The 20000-nt window shown below is 37.5% G+C and overlaps 1 protein-coding gene across 4 annotated transcripts in view; it reads right to left on the bottom strand.

The window, feature by feature from the left end:
* The window catches only part of LOC133557399 (membrane-associated phosphatidylinositol transfer protein 2-like), a 116032-nt gene that overhangs the window by 3430 nt on the left and 92602 nt on the right, over positions 1 to 20000 (bottom strand). For 3 of the 4 annotated variants that reach the window (XM_061907822.1, XM_061907823.1, XM_061907820.1), the window contains 12 exons: positions 18763 to 18965; positions 18451 to 18626; positions 15965 to 16135; positions 15748 to 15894; positions 8305 to 8457; positions 7996 to 8208; positions 4179 to 4327; positions 3996 to 4112; positions 2347 to 2463; positions 2133 to 2281; positions 1921 to 2070; positions 1 to 10 (listed from right to left, as the gene is read on the bottom strand). The exon at positions 1 to 10 is cut by the window's left edge and continues 174 nt beyond it. In XM_061907822.1, coding sequence (XP_061763806.1) covers positions 1 to 10; positions 1921 to 2070; positions 2133 to 2281; positions 2347 to 2463; positions 3996 to 4112; positions 4179 to 4327; positions 7996 to 8208; positions 8305 to 8457; positions 15748 to 15894; positions 15965 to 16135; positions 18451 to 18626; positions 18763 to 18965 — 1755 coding nt within the window. The remainder of the gene's footprint in view (positions 11 to 1920; positions 2071 to 2132; positions 2282 to 2346; positions 2464 to 3995; positions 4113 to 4178; positions 4328 to 7995; positions 8209 to 8304; positions 8458 to 15747; positions 15895 to 15964; positions 16136 to 18450; positions 18627 to 18762; positions 18966 to 20000) is intronic. The other variant, XM_061907824.1, reaches the window with a different exon arrangement.

Raw genomic sequence — 20000 nt, 5'->3', positions numbered from 1 at the left:
CTGCCAGTACCTGCACACACACACACATGACCTCAGCACTTTTGTACATACTTTGATTTTTCTAAACAACTTTTATACTTGTATTCATTTTTATTGTTAGGCCTCTCCCCCGCCCACAAACTCCCAGCACTTTGGGGGGGGGAAGAAGAAGAAAAAAGGCTTCGCTACACGTCTTAAAACGTGGCAGCTGAAAGTTTGATCGTTCAGTTTTTTTTTCCTGCAACAAATATACTAGCCTAGCATGATGTTGGTGTTAAAATGTAATGTTAGCATGTTGCTAACGTTGCTATGCTATTGTTTGGCAATGTTTGTACCCTTAGTTCCACCTGCCCCGCCCACAATATCCCAGCACTTAAAATAAATTAAAAATAAATAAATAAAGGCTTCGCTACAGGTCTTAAAATGCAGCTAGAAACGTGGCAGCTGAAAGTTAGATCGTTCTGTTTTTTTGCCTGCTACAAATATGCTAGCCTAGCATGATGTTGGTGTTAAAATGTAATGTTAGCATGTTGCTAACGTAGCTATGCTATTGTTTGCCAATGTTTGTATCCTTTGTTCCACCTGCCCCGCCCACAATCTCCCAGCACTTAAAATGTGTTTTTTTTAAATAAGTAAAGGCTTCGCTACACGTCTTAAAATGCAGCCGGGGGCAGCTAGAAACGTGGCAGCTGAAAGTTTGATCGTTCTGTTTTTTTCCCTGCAACAAGTAAACTAGCCTAGCATGATGTTCGTGTTAAAATGTAATTTTAGCATGTTGCTAACGTAGCTATGCTATTGTTTGCCGACGTTTGTATTCTTTGTTCCACCTGCCCCGCCCACAATCTCCCAGCACTTAAAAAAAAATGAAAATAAATAAATAAAGGCTTCGCTACACGTCTTAAAATGCAGCTACAAACGTGGCAGCTGAAAGTTTGATCGTTCTGTTTTTTTTTCCTGCAACGAATATGCTAGCCTAGCATGATGTTGGTGTTAAAATGTAATGTTAGCATGTTGCTAACGTAGCTATGCTATTGTTTGGCAACGTTTGTATCCTTTGTTCCACCTGTCCCGCCCACAAAATCCCAGCACTTAAAATAAATTACAAATAAATAAATAAAGGCTTCGCTACACGTCTTAAAATGCAGCTAGAAACGTGGCAGCTGAAAGTTTGATCGTTCTGTTTTTTTGCCTGCAACAAGTAAACTAGCCTAGCATGATGTTCGTGTTAAAATGTGATGTTAGCATGTTGCTAACATAGCTATGCTATTGTTTGCCAATGTTGGATCCTTTGTTCCACCTGCCCCGCCCACAATCTCCCAGCACTTAAAAAAAAAAAGAAAAGAAATATATAAAGGCTTCGCTACAGGTCTTAAAATGCAGCCGGGGGCAGCTCCAAACGTGGCAGCTGAAAGTTTGATCGTTCTGTTTTTTTTCCTGCCACCAATATGCTAGTCTAGCATGATGTGGCTGTTAAAATGTAACGTTAGCATGTAGCTTACGTAGCTAACATAGCAATGCTCATTTTTTGCAAATTTGTGTGTCCTTTGTTCCAACTGCCCAGCCCACAATCTCCCAGCACTTTTGAAAATATCAATAAAATTAAAAAAAGGCTTCGCTACACGTCTGAAATTGCAGGCTGGGACTCTGATGACTGTCTGTCCCTCAGCTACGGTGTAAGTTTGATCGTTTTGTTTTTCTCCTACAAATATGCTAGCCTGGCATGATGTGGCTGTTAAAATGTAATGTTAGCATGTTGCTAACGTAGCTACGCTAACGTTGCTATCCCCACTGGTAAGTGCTGCTATTTGAGCTATTTTTAGAACAGGCCGGCGGGCGACTCATCTGGTCCTTACGGGCACCGCGTTGGTGACCCCTGCGCTAAAGTGACACATTTTTGTAACTGGTGGAAACGAGCAAGAACCAGGAGGTACCAGAACTGACCTGACCACATCCACGGCTCCTGCTCGGACCTTGGGGTCGCTGCCCATGATGGACACGCTGGCGGCGAAGGAGCCGTCGATGCTGAAGACCACAAACTCGGTTCCCCGCGGCACCACGGTCAGGTAGCTGTCTGCAGAGGTGTGGTCTCCCCTGTCCCGGGCAGGCGATACATGTCACGATGGTGATATCCAGGATTGTCACCAGGAGCGTACCTGACCACCATTTTGACGGGATACACCCCGACCCCCAGCCTCTTCCTGTCGGGCAGCACGTAGGAGACGCGGCCGCTGCTGTTGGTGACCCCCGTGTCGAAGTAGAGCCACTCCCCCGAGGGGGGTTGGGTCATGATGTGGACGTCAACCTGCGCACAAGACGCGGAGACCACATCACCGCCTGGTCTCGCCGTCACGCCGCGGCGCCCTCTACCTTCTCTCCCGTCAGCGTGACCATGTCCAGCGGGCCGTACATGAAGCGACCCGTCACCGTCTGGGCGCCGTCCTCGGCGAACACGGCGTCGTTGACGCGGTGGTTGGCCGTCACGTTCTGGCACGAGGAAGGAGACAGGGGACAGGAATGATTTCAAACCCGTATCGCCGATGGGTCAGATTAGACATCTGGCGCTAACTAAGAAATTGGATCCCTTAGGGGTGATGAACGGCTGGGTAGCGCTTAGATAGCAGCAGCCCACTCCCTGCCCTCTGTTGCAAGTCCTGTGCATTCTATGTACCGTATTTCCTTGAAGTGTATATAGTGAAGTGAAGTGAATTAGATTTATATAGCGTTTTTCTGAAGTGACTCAAAGCGCTTTACATAGTGAAACCCAATATCTAAGTTACATTTAAACCAGTGCGGGTGGCACTGGGAGCAGGTGGGTAAAGTGTCTTGCCCAAGGACACAACGGCAGTGACTAGGATGGCAGTAGCGGGACTCGAACCTGCAAGTTGCTGGCAAGGCCACTCTACCAACCGCCTGCCTAGAATTACTGCCGGGTCAAACTCCATCCATCCATCCATTTTGTACCTCTTATTCCCTTTTAGGAGTCGCGGGGGGCGCTGGCGCCTATCTCAGCTACAATCGGGCAGAAGGCGGGGTACACCCTGGACAAGTCGCCACCTCATCGCAACCGGGTCAAACTCACTTCGCAAAATAATTAGCGCATGCTTAGCATTACCGCCGGCTAAGGATTAACGCCAAGTCAAACTCGTTCCGCAAAATATAATTTTTATTAGCGCATGTCTAGAATTTCCGCCGGGTCAAACTCGTCACGTCACGAGTGATACTTGACCTGTCAGTAATTTTCAAAATGGAGGAGGCTGATTTCAATCATTGTAAATCGCATAAAGGGAAGAAGATTAAGAGCTATTCAGTAGGATTTAAGGTCCAAGCAATTGAATATGCTAAAAAGAACAGTAAGCAGCTTTGTTTTATTAATATACCGTAGCTGCGTGTGTCAAATATGAGTCATTAAATGACTCCTGCCTCCTGGTGGTAGAGGGCGCTTGTGATCCTTCTTGCGACTACTCGGCTGCAGAAGAAGTGACAACAAGCAGCAAGAGTGAGCAGCGATCGTTTATTTTTTCCTCTCGCTTGCACTTTTAACACGGAGGATTACATATCTAAAATAGAACAGTTTTTCCAAACTGGACTTTCAATCGAAGCAGGAAGTAATAAAAAAAAGATCTCCATCGAGACAGAGAGACTTTTAAAACTGAAGAAAGATAAGGAAGACTTCTATAAACAAGTTATCGATGCTTTTGATCAGAAGGAGCTGAGCATGGACTTCATTTATAAGTAAAGGTAAGACCATAATAACGTTTTTTTTATTAAATGTCTTTTTTATGATGGTATCCTTACATCACACTCAAATTTATACAATATATACAAATAATATGCGCTTAATTAATAATAACACTCCTAATATTATATCAATGATGATAATAAAAATGGAATAAAAAAAATAAAAAATTGTAAAATGACATTGAACACTGAAAAATAAAGGTAGAATGAAGGTGCAAAAAAAAAAAGAAAGAATATGTAAGAAAAGCAATATTTTCCGAAGAAAAAGGCGCTCTTACCCGGATCTTGACGTGCGTGCGCTTACGGAGCCACTTCTCTCTGGGTTTGGACGGCGTGAACTCCGACACTTCTTTGCCGTTCAGCTCCAGGATCCTGGAGTTCTCGTGCCTCATCACCTGCCGGAGAACGCCACCGGTGGTCACGGCGGTCCATTTCTACAGACAACAAAGAACCGGACCCACCTGTCGGAGCAGGAAGGAGACCACGTCCGTGGACTCCCAGTAGGAGGCGTGGAAGAGGTGCGGCAGAGCCACGGTGGGGAAGGCCGTCAGGGCGTTGGGGCAGTACAGGGCGTAGTCCATCCTCTTGCTGCCCCACCAGCGGGACGCGACTGAAGCGGCCAGGACAAAGACGGAAGGAAGGGTGTAAGGGAACGCCTCTTGCAATTAAGCCACGTGTCCACCACGTCAGGACGAAAGCAAAGGTACCACCCACCGCAAGGTCTGTTGCAATTTGTATTGTCTTTTGGTCAAAGTTGCTCTCTAAATGTTTGTTTTGTGATTGATGCTGTATTACTGCCTTTTCCAAAACATTCCTGTTCACAATCAGATAAAGTCTGTATTCGCTCATTCTCAAATTCTTAGGGCAAATACTGTATAAAGACCTGGAAGTTTTCTTTGTCTGTCTCGCTCTCACTTCCTCTTATTTTTCTATTAGCTGCGTATACTTTCTTCTTTTAGATCTCAAATAAATAACTGAGCCTGCCATGTGTGCCCTGAACCTCTGGCCCGAGATCGGTCGAAGCTGGCATACTTCTAAGATGGCGCCAAGTATTCAAATCCAGAAAGGTTTGAACATACAACATTTGGTAAAAAAAAAAAAAGCTAGCATGACATACTAGTGCTAACATACTTGCTTGACAACATCAGGTATCATAAACCATGATTTTTAAGTTTACACATAGAAAATTAGCCCCCCCAAAAAAAGCTAGCATAAAACATTAGCAGAAAATTCTAGCATGATAACATTAGCATGCTAGTATAAGAGACCTTAGCATACTTCCAAGATGGCGCTAAGGATCAAAATTCCTGATTCATGATAAAACATTAGCATAAAATGCTAGCATTACAATGCCAGTATAAGAGACGTTAGCATACTTCCAACATGGCGCCAAGTGTCAAAATTCATGATTTTTAAGCGGGTGGCACAGCACGTTAACTGTTAGCATACATGCTTGACAACACCGGGTATCATAAACAATGATTTTTAAGTAAAAAAATTGAAAATTTGCTAAAAAAATTAGCATAAAATGTTAGCATGCTAACATTAGCATGCTAGTATAAGAGATGTTAGCATACTTCCAACATGGCGCCAAGTGTCAAAATTCATGATTTTTAAGTTTAAGCATACAAAAATAACTAAAATGGTAGCACAGCACGTTAACTGTTAGCATATTTGCTCAACAACACCCGGTATCACAAACCTTGATTTTTAGGTTAAACCTAAAACCTTACCTAATAAAGCTAACATAGGAAGCTAGCTAATAGGAAGACTAGGTCCTACTAGGGAAGACTAGGTCCTACTAAGGAAGACAAGGTCCTACTGAGGAAGACTTGCCCAGGGAGGAAGACTAAGTCCTACTGAGGCAGACTAGGTCCTATTGAAGAAAACTATGGCCTATTGAAGAAGACTAGTTCCTACTGAGGAAGACTAGGTCCTACTGAGGAAGACTAGGTCATATTGAAGAAGACCAGGTCCTACTGAGGAAGACTAGTTCCTATTGAAGAAGACTAGGTCCTACTAAGGAAGACTAGGTCCTACTGAGGAAGACTAGGTCTTATTGAGGAAGACTAGGTCCTACTGAGGAAAACTAGGTCCTATTGAAGAAAACTAGGTCCTACTGAGGAAGACTAGCCGAGGGAGGAAGCCTAGGACCTACTGAGGAAGACTAAGTCCTACTGAGGAAGACTAGGTACCATTGAAGAAGATTAGGTCCTATTGAGGTAGACATGGTCCTACTGAGGAGGACTAAGTCCTACTGAGGAAGACTAGGTCCTACTGAGGAAGACTCGGTTCTACTGAGGAAGACTAGGTCCTACTGAAGAAGACTAGGTTCTACTGAGGAAGACTAGGTCCTACTGAGGAAGACTCGGTTCCACTGAGGAAGACTCGGTTCTACTGAGGAAGACTAGGTCCTACTGAAGAAAACTAGGCCCTACTGAGGAGGACATGATTCTACTTAGGAGGACTAAGTCCTACTGAGGAAGACTCGGTTCTACTGAGGAAGACTAGGTCCTACTGAAGAAGACTAAGCCCTACTGAGGAAGACATGGTTCTACTTAGGAGGACTAAGTCGTACTGAGGAAGACTAGGTCCTACTGAGGAAGACTTGGTTCCACTGAGGAAGACTCGGTTCTACTGAGGAAGACTAGGTCCTACTGAAGAAAACTAGGCCCTACTGAGGAGGACATGGTTCTACTTAGGAGGACTAAGTCCTACTGAGGAAGACTCGGTTCTACTGAGGAAGACTAGGTCCTACTGAGGAAGACGTGGTTCTACTGAGGAAGACTAGGTCCTACTGAAGAAGACTAGGTTCTACTGTGGAAGACTAGGTCATACTGAGGAAGACTCGGTTCTACTGAGGAAGACTCGGTTCTACTGAGGAAGACTAGGTCCTACTGAAGAAGACTAGGCCCTACTGAGGAAGACATGGTTCTACTTAGGAGGACTAAGTCCTACTGAGGAAGACTAGGTCCTACTGAGGAAGATTTGGTTCTACTGAGAAAGACTTGGTTCTACTGAGGAAGACTAGGTCCTACTGAAGAAGACTAGGTTCTACTGAGGAAGACTAGGTCCTACTGAGGAAGACTCGGTTCTACTGAGGAAGACTCGGTTCTACTGAGAAAGACTAGGTCCTACTGAAGAAGACTAGGCCCTACTGAGGAAGACATGGTTCTACTTAGGAGGACTAGGTCCTACTGAGGAAGAGTAGGACCTACTGAGGAAGACTAGGTCCTACTGAGGAAGAGTAGGACCTACTGAGGAAGACTAGGACCTACTGAGGAAGACTAGGTCCTACTGAAGAGGACTAAGTCCTACTGAGGAGGACTAGGTCCTACTGAGGAAGACTAGGACCTACTGAGGAAGACTATGTCCTACTGAAGAAAACTAGGCCCTACTGAGGAGGACATGGTTCTACTTAGGAGGACTAAGTCCTACTGAGGAAGACTAGGTCCTACTGAGGAAGACTCAGTTCTACTGAGGAAGACTCGGTTCTACTGAGGAAGACTAGGTCCTACTGAGGAAGACTAGGCCCTACTGAGGAAGACATGGTTCTACTTAGGAAGACTCGGTTCTACTGAGGAAGACTCGGTTCTACTGAGGAAGACTAGGTCCTACTGAACAAGACTAGGCCCTACTGAGGAAGACATGGTTCTACTTAGGAGGACTAGGTCCTACTGAGGAAGAGTAGGACCTACTGAGGAAGACTAGGACCTACTGAAGAGGACTAGGTCCTACTGAGGAGGACTAGGTCCTACTGAGGAGGACTAAGTCCTACTGAGGAAGACTAGGTCCTACTGAGGAAGACTAGGTTCTACTGAGGAAGACTCAGTTCTACTGAGGAAGACTAGGTCCTACTGAGGAAGACTCGGTTCTACTGAGGAAGACTAGGTCCTACTGAACAAGACTAGGCCCTACTGAGGAAGACATGGGTCTACTGAGGAGGACTAGGTCCTACTGAGGAAGACTCGGTTCTACTGAGGAAGACTAGGTCCTACTGAACAAGACTAGGCCCTATTGAGGAAGACATGGGTCTACTTAGGAGGACTAGGTCCTACTGAGGAAGTGTAGGACCTACTGAGGAAGACCTGGACCTACTGAGGAAGACTAGGACCTACTGAAGGGGACTAGGTCCTACTGAGGAGGACTAGGTCCTACTGAGGAAGACTCGGTTCTACTGAGGAGGACTAGGTCCTACTGAGGAGGACTAGGTCCTACTGAGGAAGACTACGCGATGAGGAAGGAGTCCTAGTCCTCACACTCCACTTCCCAGAGTACCTTGCTCTAAGTTCCTCAGCACCGCGGGGGAGGGGGGCGCCGAGCTGAAATCAACCATGTCAGACGTGACCTCGCTGAGGTCAGAGGTCATCTGGGACTGTCTCGGGGACACCTGTCGGCTTTTCTTGGCCGACCGCAAAGACGGCGTCCGGCAGGCCAGTTTACCGTAGGGCAGGTGTGACAGCAGGCTGGGCCTCCTCGCTGGCTGGCGTGCTGGGGGACGGGGGTAAGGGGGGGGGGACGTTCGCCCGGCGACAAACACGTCAACACATGAGGACGGCGGCGAAGAGGCCAGGAGGCGGGGCTTACTGTTGGCGAGGTTGGAGGCGGCGTAGGAGTCGGCCAGACCCGACACCTGACTGGCCAAGCTGGCCTCGCTGGCCCTGCGGTGGCAGCGGATGTGAGGGACCCCCGGGGACGTGGAGGGTGGGCAGGGGGCGTCCACGGAGATGTGGGCGTCGGCTGTGGAGAGAGGAGGGAGGAGGGAGGAAGGAGAGAGGCGTCCACAGAGTGAGCGCTTAAAGCAGCAGGGCCACACTTTTTACACCAAGGGCCACACTTTTTACACCAAGGGCCACACAATGACAAAATAAAGCATGCAGGGGCTATATATATATATATATATATATATATATATATATATATATATATACACAATTTTTTTTTTTTTTTACTTTCAAAACTTAAGTCTCTTGAGCAAAGTCAGATTCATCCGTCAACTAAATTTAGGATATAATTTTAACTTTTTTTTTTGTTTTTTTTTACGCCATTTTTGTCCCAAAAAATAACTACAATTGTTTATATGGCAAACACACAAACTATGCAATAATTGACCCCCAAAATATTTCAAAATAGATTATTTGATGTTATTAAATAATATAATAATAATTTATAAGAACATTTATTTTGATTCATTCATTATTTTTTTGAGCAAGGCCATTAAAAAAAAAAGTCCCACTCAAATTCTTGGAAACCAAAAAGGGCTCCAACTTATAAAAGTGTTCAAATGATTTTAATTAAAAAACATTTTTTTAAAAAGTCACCTGAATCCCTTGAGCAAATTCAAGTTCATCCGTCGACTAAAAGTTTTTAAAAATTTTTTATTTTACGTTATTTTTTGTCCAAAAAAACCCCAACATTTTTTGTATGTCAAAAACACAAAATATGCATTCATTTTCTCCCAAAATATTTTCAATTAGACAACATTGATTTTGATTCATTATTATTTTTTGAGCAATGACACTAAAATTCTTCATATTTATATATATATATATATATATATATATATATATATATATATATATATATATATATATATATATATATATATATATATATACACATTTACATATTTTTTTAATTATTTTTTTATTAGCATTTAAAACTACTTAAGTCTCTTGAGCAAATTCAGATGCATCCGTCTACTAAAAGTTTTTATATTTTGTTTGTTTCACGTCATTTTTTGTAAAAAAACAACAAAAAAACAAAACATTTTTTATATGTCAAAAACACAAAATGTACATTAACTTTCTCCAAAAATATTTTAAAATAGACAAGATTGATTTTGATTCATTATTTTTTTTTTTTTGGAGCAATGACAATAAAATTATATATATATATACATATATATATATATATATATATATATATATATATATATATATATATATATAAACATTTAAAACTACTTAAGTCTCTTGAGCAAATTCAAATTCATCCGTCGACTAAAAGTTTTTATAATGTGTTTGTTTTACGTAATTTTTTGTCGAAAAAATCCAACATTTTTTATATGTCAAAAACACAAAATATGCCTTAATTTTCTCCCAAAATATTTTCAAATAGACAACATTGATTTTGACTCTTTTTTTTTTTTTTTGGGGAGCAATGATACTAAAATTCTTGGGGATCCAAAAGGGCCCCAACTCATAAAACTGTTAAAAATAAGTCATATATATATATATATATATATATATATATATATATATATATATATATATATATATATATATATATATATATATATATATATATATATATATGTATATATATTTTACATTTAAAACTACTTAAGTCTTCTTGAACAAATTCAGATTCATCCGTCTACTAAACGTTTTTATATTTTGTTTGTTTTACGTCATTTTTTGTAAAAAACAACAAAAAACAAAACATTTTTTATACGTCAAAAACACAAAATGTACATTAACTTTCTCCAAAAATATTTTAAAATAGACAACATTGATTTTGATTCATTATTTTTTTTTTTTTTGGAGCAATGACACTAAAATTCTTGGGGATCTAAAAGGGCCCCAACTCATAGAAGTGTTAAAAATAAGTCATATGTATATATATAAACATTTAAAACTACTTAAGTCTCTTGAGCAAATTCAGATTCATCCGTCGACTAAAAGTTTTTATATTTTGTTTGTTTTACGTAATTTTTTGTGCAAAAAAACCCAACATTTTTTATATGTCAAAAACACAAAATATGCATTAACTTTCTCCACAAATATTTTCATATAGACAACATTGATTTTGACTCTTTTTTTTTTTTTTTTTTTTTGAACAATGATACTAAAAATTATTGGGGATCCAAAAGGGCCCCAACTCATAAAAGTGTTAAAAATAAGTCATATGTATATATATAAACATTTAAAACTACTTAAGTCTCTTGAGCAAATTCAGATTCATCCGTCTACTAAAAGTCTTTATATTTTGTTTGTTTTACGTCATTTTTTGTGAAAAAAAACCCAACATTTTTTATATGTCAAAAACACAAAATATGCATTAACTTTCTCCAAAAATATTTTCAAATAGAATACATTGATTTTGACTCCTTTTTTTTTTTGGAACAATGATACTAAAAATTATTGGGGATCCAAAAGGGCCCCAACTCATAAAACTGTTAAAAATAAGTCATATATATATATATATATATATATATATATATATATATATATATATATATATATATTTTTTTTTTTTTTTTAACATTTAAAACTACTTAAGTCTCTTGAGCAAATTCAGATTCATCCGTCTACTAAAAGTTTTTATATTTTGTTTGTTTTACGTCATTTTTTGTGCAAAAAAACCCAACATTTTTTATATGTCAAAAACACAAAATATGCATTAACTTTCTCCCAAAATATTTTCAAATAGACAACATTGATTTTGACTCTTTTTTTCCTTTTTTTTTGGAACAATGATATTAAAAATTATTGGGGATCCAAAAGGGCCCCAACTCATAAAACTGTTAAAAATAAGTCATATATATATATATATATATATAAACATTTAAAACTACTTAAGTCTCTTGAGCAAATTCAAATTCATCCGTCGACTAAAAGTTTTTATAATGTGTTTGTTTTACGTAATTTTTTGTCGAAAAAAAACAACATTTTTTATATGTCAAAAACACAAAATATGCATTAATTTTCTCCAAAAATATTTTCAAATAGACAACATTGTTTTTGACTCTTTTTTTTTTTTTGGGGAGCAATGATACTAAAATTCTTGGGGATCCAAAAGGGCCCCAACTCATAAAACTGTTAGAAATAAGTCATATATATATATATATATATATATATATATATATATATATATATATATATATATATATATATATATATATATATATATATATATATATATATATATATATGTATATATATTTTACATTTAAAACTACTTAAGTCTTCTTGAACAAATTCAGATTCATCCGTCTACTAAACGTTTTTATATTTTGTTTGTTTTACGTCATTTTTTGTAAAAAACAACAAAAAACAAAACATTTTTTATACGTCAAAAACACAAAATGTACATTAACTTTCTCCAAAAATATTTTAAAATAGACAACATTGATTTTGATTCATTATTTTTTTTTTTTTTGGAGCAATGACACTAAAATTCTTGGGGATCTAAAAGGGCCCCAACTCATAGAAGTGTTAAAAATAAGTCATATGTATATATATAAACATTTAAAACCACTTAAGTCTCTTGAGCAAATTCAGATTCATCCGTCGACTAAAAGTTTTTATATTTTGTTTGTTTTACGTAATTTTTTGTGCAAAAAAACCCAACATTTTTTATATGTCAAAAACACAAAATATGCATTAACTTTCTCCACAAATATTTTCATATAGACAACATTGATTTTGACTCTTTTTTTTTTTTTTTTTTTTGAACAATGATACTAAAAATTATTGGGGATCCAAAAGGGCCCCAACTCATAAAAGTGTTAAAAATAAGTCATATGTATATATATAAACATTTAAAACTACTTAAGTCTCTTGAGCAAATTCAGATTCATCCGTCTACTAAAAGTCTTTATATTTTGTTTGTTTTACGTCATTTTTTGTGAAAAAAAACCCAACATTTTTTATATGTCAAAAACACAAAATATGCATTAACTTTCTCCAAAAATATTTTCAAATAGAATACATTGATTTTGACTCCTTTTTTTTTTTTTGAACAATGATACTAAAAATTATTGGGGATCCAAAAGGGCCCCAACTCATAAAACTGTTAAAAATAAGTCATATATATATATATATATATATATATATATATATATATATATATATATATATATATATATATATATATATATTTTTTTTTTTAACATTTAAAACTACTTAAGTCTCTTGAGCAAATTCAGATTCATCCGTCTACTAAAAGTTTTTATATTTTGTTTGTTTTACGTCATTTTTTGTGCAAAAAAACCCAACATTTTTTATATGTCAAAAACACAAAATATGCATTAACTTTCTCCCAAAATATTTTCAAATAGACAACATTGATTTTGACTCTTTTTTTCCTTTTTTTTTGGAACAATGATATTAAAAATTATTGGGGATCCAAAAGGGCCCCAACTCATAAAACTGTTAAAAATAAGTCATATATATATATATATATATAAACATTTAAAACTACTTAAGTCTCTTGAGCAAATTCAAATTCATCCGTCGACTAAAAGTTTTTATAATGTGTTTGTTTTACGTAATTTTTTGTCGAAAAAAAACAACATTTTTTATATGTCAAAAACACAAAATATGCATTAATTTTCTCCAAAAATATTTTCAAATAGACAACATTGTTTTTGACTCTTTTTTTTTTTTTGGGGAGCAATGATACTAAAATTCTTGGGGATCCAAAAGGGCCCCAACTCATAAAACTGTTAAAAATAAGTCATATATATATATATATATATATATATATATATATATGTATATATATTTTACATTTAAAACTACTTAAGTCTTCTTGAACAAATTCAGATTCATCCGTCTACTAAACGTTTTTATATTTTGTTTGTTTTACGTCATTTTTTGTAAAAAACAACAAAAAAACAAAACATTTTTTATACGTCAAAAACACAAAATGTACATTAACTTTCTCCAAAAATATTTTAAAATAGACAACATTGATTTTGATTCTTTTTTTTTTTTTTTTTTTGGAGCAATGACACTAAAATTCTTGGGGATCTAAAAGGGCCCCAACTCATAGAAGTGTTAAAAATAAGTCATATGTATATATATAAACATTTAAAACTACTTAAGTCTCTTGAGCAAATTCAGATTCATCCGTCGACTAAAAGTTTTTATATTTTGTTTGTTTTACGTAATTTTTTGTGCAAAAAAACCCAACATTTTTTATATGTCAAAAACACAAAATATGCATTAACTTTCTCCAAAAATATTTTCAAATAGACAACATTGATTTTGACTCTTTTTTTTTTTTTTTTTTTTGAACAATGATACTAAAAATTATTGGGGATCCAAAAGGGCCCCAACTCATAAAACTGTTAAAAATAAGACATATATATATATATATATATATTTTTTTTTTTTTTTAACATTTAAAACTACTTAAGTCTCTTGAGCAAATTCAGATTCATCCGTCTACTAAAAGTTTTTATATTTTGTTTGTTTTACGTAATTTTTTGTGCAAAAAAACCCAACATTTTTTATATGTCAAAAACACAAAATATGCATTAACTTTCTCCAAAAATATTTTCAAATAGACAACATTGATTTTGACTCTTTTTTTTTTTTTTTTTTTGAACAATGATACTAAAAATTATTGGGGATCCAAAAGGGCCCTAACTCATAAAACTGTTAAAAATAAGTCATATATATATATATATATATATATATAAACATTTAAAACTACTTAAGTCTCTTGAGCAAATTCAAATTCATCCGTCGACTAAAAGTTTTTATAATGTGTTTGTTTTACGTAATTTTTTGTCGAAAAAAAACAACATTTTTTATATGTCAAAAACACAAAATATGCATTAATTTTCTCCAAAAATATTTTCAAATAGACAACATTGTTTTTGACTCTTTTTTTTTTTTTTTTTGAGCAATGATACTAAAATTCTTGGGGATCCAAAAGGGCCCAAACTCATAAAACTGTTAAAAATAAGTTATATATATATATATATATATATATATATATATATATATATATATATATATATATATATATATATATATATATATATATATATATATATATATATATTTTTTTTTTTTTTTTAACATTTAAAACTACTTAAGTCTTCTTGAGCAAATTCAGATTCATCCGTCTACTAAAAGTTTTTATCTTTTGTTTGTTTTACGTAATTTTTTGTAAAAAACAACAAAAAAACAAAACATTTTTTATATGTCAAAAACACAAAATGTACATTAACTTTCTCCAAAAATATTTTAAAATAGACAACATTGATTTTGATTCATAATTTTTTTTTTGGAGCAATGACACTAAAAAATAAGTCATATATATATATATATATATACATATATATATATATAAACATTTAAAACAACTTAAGTCTCTTGAGCAAATTCAAATTCATCCGTCGACTAAAAGTTTTTATATTTTGTTTGTTTTACGTAATTTTTTGTCAAAAAAAAACCAACATTTTTTATACGTCAAAAACACAAAATATGCATTAACTTTCTCCAAAAGTATTTTCAAATAGACAACATTGATTTTGACTCTTTTTTTTTTTTTTTTTTTTGAGCAATGATACTAAAAATTCTTGGGGATCCAAAAGGGCCCCAACTCATAAAACTGTTAAAAATGAGTCAATAAAACAAATAAATAGAAAAATTAATATATTTATTTTATTTTATTTTATTTTATTTATTTATTATAATTTTTTTTACATTCAAAACTTAAGTTTTGACCAAATTCAGATTCATCCGTCGACTATACGTTTTTATACTTTTTACAATTATTGTTGGTTTGTTTTGCGCCTTAAACAACTCATAATTTTTCAAAACAAGACTTCAGATAGTTTATAATTTTTACATCAACTTGTATGGCAATATTATAAATTATATAATAATTCAACATTCAAAAAGCCATATATAATAATCATTTATTTCTATACAATTGAATATTATTTTTTTCAGATCAAGACTTCAGATCCTTTATAATACTTTATCATTTAAAATTGTTTTTCATTTTTCTTTGTTTTATGTCCTTTTTGTCAACACAAACTTATTTTTTAGATGGAAAACACAGAAAATATGCAATATTTTCCCCCAAAATATTTGAAGTACTTAAATGTGTGAATAATTCATAACAACATTGATTTGGATTCCTTATTAGTGTCAATATGACGTTTCACCTGTTTGCACTTTTATTCCACTTTTTAAGTTTTTTTTCTTTTTATGCAAAAGTATTTTCAGAATACTTATTAATTTTACTTAGGACACCCCCGATTCAAAGAGTCCAAACACTTACTTTCCGCGTGGTGCTGCGAGGACGGCCAGTTGAGGACGGGCACGGGGATGGAGGTCTCGTGCACGCCGCTCTCCTGCCCACGATGCGAAGCTCCGCCCCCCACCGGCGTCTCCATCAGCAGCTGGGGGTTGCTCTGCACGGTCTCCACTACACGGGTGGAAACAGCCAACACGTTATTGCATCGGTCCCTGGAAGTCCCCGGCGCCCGTGTACTCGCCCAGGAGAGCGGAGAGTCCGTCCCCCAGGGGGAAGCGCTGATAGCGGGGGACGCTGAAGGGAGGCAGCAGGTGGAAGCGCTTGTCCAGGAGGGGCTCCAGGCGGGAGGCGGACGGGTCGGCCGGGTGGAACAGGTTGTAGACCTGCTGGCAGGCCGGGCGCAGCGCCGTCACTGATGGGAAACACACCGCAGTTACACTCCCAGCCAGCAGGGGGCAGTACTCTCCTCCACCACCGTCCATTTTGGAACCGGGAAAAAAATGTAATATAATATGTGGTCGCATGATAGAAAGTTAAATGGTGGTGTGTTCAAGGACCCTGAAGTAAAGAAAGGTGTCACTAGTGGGAGACTTAACTCCCAGAAGATGGATTTTTTTTTTTTGGTGTCCCTTGTTTGCCTGTTTGTGTTTGGGCTGACTGGCGAGCTGGCGCCGGCTGGTCTCCATGGTCCTGTTGGCGCGTGGTTGTCGGCCACTTTGATTTGATCGGGTGGTGCTGGTTGTTTCTGCTGCTGTTCGTTTGAGGTGCGTGCGGTGGAGTGGCCGATGTTGTGGTTTGTCGGTAGTGACATTGTGTGTCAGCGTGTCTGTGATCTCTTTCTTTTCTTTTCTTCCTCTTCCTTTAAGGGGGAGGATCCACTCGGGCAGTTGCTGGATGTTGCATCTCCTTCATTGGGGTCCCTGCAGGCAGTCTGGGGCGGTCCCCGTTGTGCTCTCCTGAACAGGGTTAGGCACTTAGGGGGACATGCTGTTGGGGCTGTCTTCCTGTCCGACTGCGTGGACAGGAAGACCCTGGGATGCCCCTAAAGGCGGTGCGTCCCGCCTTTCTACCCGTGTGGAGTGCGGTCTCTTGCTGACTTGGGGGAAGGCTGTTTCCTGCTTCTCCCGTGCCTTGTCCTCTACCGGGTGTGTCTGTCTATGAATGCCACTGGCCCTGCGGCCGGCACAGTCAACCCGTTCTTGGGCGGCCTGACTGCGTGGGGCCCGCGGTTCCTGTGTCTGTGATCTCTTTCTTTTCTTTTTTTCTTCTTCTTCCTCTTCCTTTCGTGGGACCATCCACTCGGGTAGTTGCTGGATGTTTCATCTCCTTCATTGGGTCCCAGCAGGTGGTCTGGGGCGGCCCCCGTCGTGCTCTCCTAAATGGGGGCCATGTTGCTGTTGGGGTGGTCTTCCCGTCCGACTGTGGGGAGTTCCTGGGGCCCTCAAGGCAGGGCGTCCCGCCTTTCTGCCCGCGTGGGGTGCGGTCTCTCGCTGGCTTGGGTGCTGGCTGTCTCCTGCTTCTCCCATGCCTTGTCCTCTGCTGGGCGTGTCTGTCTACGAATGCCGCTGGCCCTGTGGCCGGCACAGTCGACCCGGCTCTTGGGCGGCCTGACTGTCCCTTGTTCCACCTCGGAGTCAAACAACTTGGTACTTGACACATGCTAACTGTTAGAATGCAATATGCTAACATTTACTACTGACTTCTTTAGCCGGTTTTGCAGCCAAACACCTCAGAGTCACATAACTAGGTATTTGACTGATGTTAACTGTTAGCATTCTAACTTTTTTTTTGCCAGTTCTGCAGCCAAATACCTTTAGAGTCACAAAACGTGGAGTTCGACAGATGGTAACTGTTAGCATGCTATCAGTTTTACAGCCGAACACCTCATATAGTGAAATAACTCTGTACTTGACACATGCTTACTGTTAGCATGCTAATGTTATGATGCTAAGTTTTTATGGCCAATTTTGCACCAAAACACTTAAGAGTCATATAACTTGGTACTTGACACATGCTGTTAGCATGATAACTTTTTTTTACCAACACCTCATTAGGTTATAACTTGGTATATGACACATGCTAATGTTAGCATGCTAACTGTTTTACCCATACTCATTGGGATATAACTTGGTATATGACACATGCTAATGTTAGCATTCTAACTGTTTTACCCATACCTCATTGGGATATAACTTGTTATATGACACATGCTAATGTTAGCATGCTAACTTTTTTACTAACACCTCATTGAGATATAACTTGGTAAATGACACATGCTAATGTTAGCATGATGACTTTTTTTACCAACACCTCATTGGGATATAACTTGGTATATGACACATGCTAATGTTGGCATGCTAACTGTTTTACCCATACCTCATTGGGATATAACTTGGTATATGACACATGCTAATGTTAGCATGCTAACTGTTTTACCCATACCTCATTGGGATATAACTTGGTATATGACACATGCTAATGTTAGCATGCTAACTTTTTTACTAACACCTCATTGAGATATAACTTGGTAAATGACACATGCTAATGTTAGCACGCTAACTTTTTTTGCTCAATTTTGCATGCAAACACCTCCGAGTCATATAACTTGGTACTTGACACATGCTAACTGCTAGCATTTAGGTTCAGCTTGCTGATTTCAGCATTCGAACTAAATTTTCTCCTGAAGTTGCGAATTGTAGTGAGTAAAGATCAGCAATGCTCCCTCACCGTCCAAGGAGGGCACCACGGTCTTCCTCAGCGCCAGCACCAGTCCCAGGGGAGATCCGAACAAGAAGAAGTCGGTCACCTCAAAGTCGAACTTCCCCAAGGAGGTGCCATCCAGCATGGTGCTGTTGCTGGAGCGGCGCGACCCCGCCTCGCCGTGGACCACGCTGGAGTGCAGGCTGCTCACGCCCACACACACACACACACACACACACATACACACACACATACACACACACACACACACACACACACACACACACACGCGACACTTTCAAGCCTCCTGCCGCTAGGCGAGGAAATCTGCATCCTCACCTGGACAGGAAGGCCTGGTGGTGCTTGATGGTGTCCAGCTCGTAGGTGGAGGAGTCGCTGCGCTTACGCGGCAGCTGCTTCTTGGGGTCGTCGGGGCCCGAGCAGCGCGGGATGTCGATGTTGCTGCGGCTGAGGTGGCGGCTGCCTTCCAGGGACGGCGAGATGCTGTTGATGACGATGCCCGGAGAGAGCAGCTCCGTGTCCTGATATATATATATATACACATGCTTTACACACATATATATATATATATATATATATATATATATATATATATATATATATATATATATATATATATATTTATATATATATATATATATATATATATACACATACATATATATATATATTATATATATACATACATATACACAAACGTACTGTATATAGATATACACACACACATATATATATATATATATATATATACATACACACATATATACATATATACATACACATACACACATATATACATACACATATATACATGTATACATACATAAACACACACACACATACATATATATATATATATATACATACATATACATGCACATATATTCATACATATACACACAAGTATACACGTATATACATACATATACACACATATACATATACACACACATACAAATATATACATATACACATACATAAACACACACATATATACATACATATATACACACACGTACATACATATATGCATACATATAAACACACATATATACATATATTCATACATATACACACATATATACGTATATATACACACACATATATACATACACATACACACATATATATACATGTACAAATACATTCATACATACACATAAATATACATACATAAATATACACACATATATACATACATATACACACATATATATAAAATGTATACATAAACATATATACATATATACATACACGTTAGGTCGGGAAAAGTCACAGAGGGTATTTCATCCTTACAAGTCTGTTTCGCAGGTTTCTCAGCTCTTCTGCTCTAGCATATTCCGCTCTACCCCTATATATATATATATATATATATATATATATATATATATATATATATATAGGCTTCGTGTATATATGTATGTATATACATACATATATACACGTATATATACATACATATATACAAATATATATATACACAAATATATACACATATATATATACATATATACAAATATATATACACACATAAATGTATATGTATATATATATAC

This window comes from Nerophis ophidion, linkage group LG08, assembly GCF_033978795.1.
Source record: "Nerophis ophidion isolate RoL-2023_Sa linkage group LG08, RoL_Noph_v1.0, whole genome shotgun sequence".
Classification (NCBI taxonomy): Eukaryota; Metazoa; Chordata; class Actinopteri; order Syngnathiformes; family Syngnathidae; genus Nerophis; species Nerophis ophidion.
Note: the sequence above shows the minus strand (reverse complement) of the source record. Positions and strands in the feature narration are given on the sequence as shown.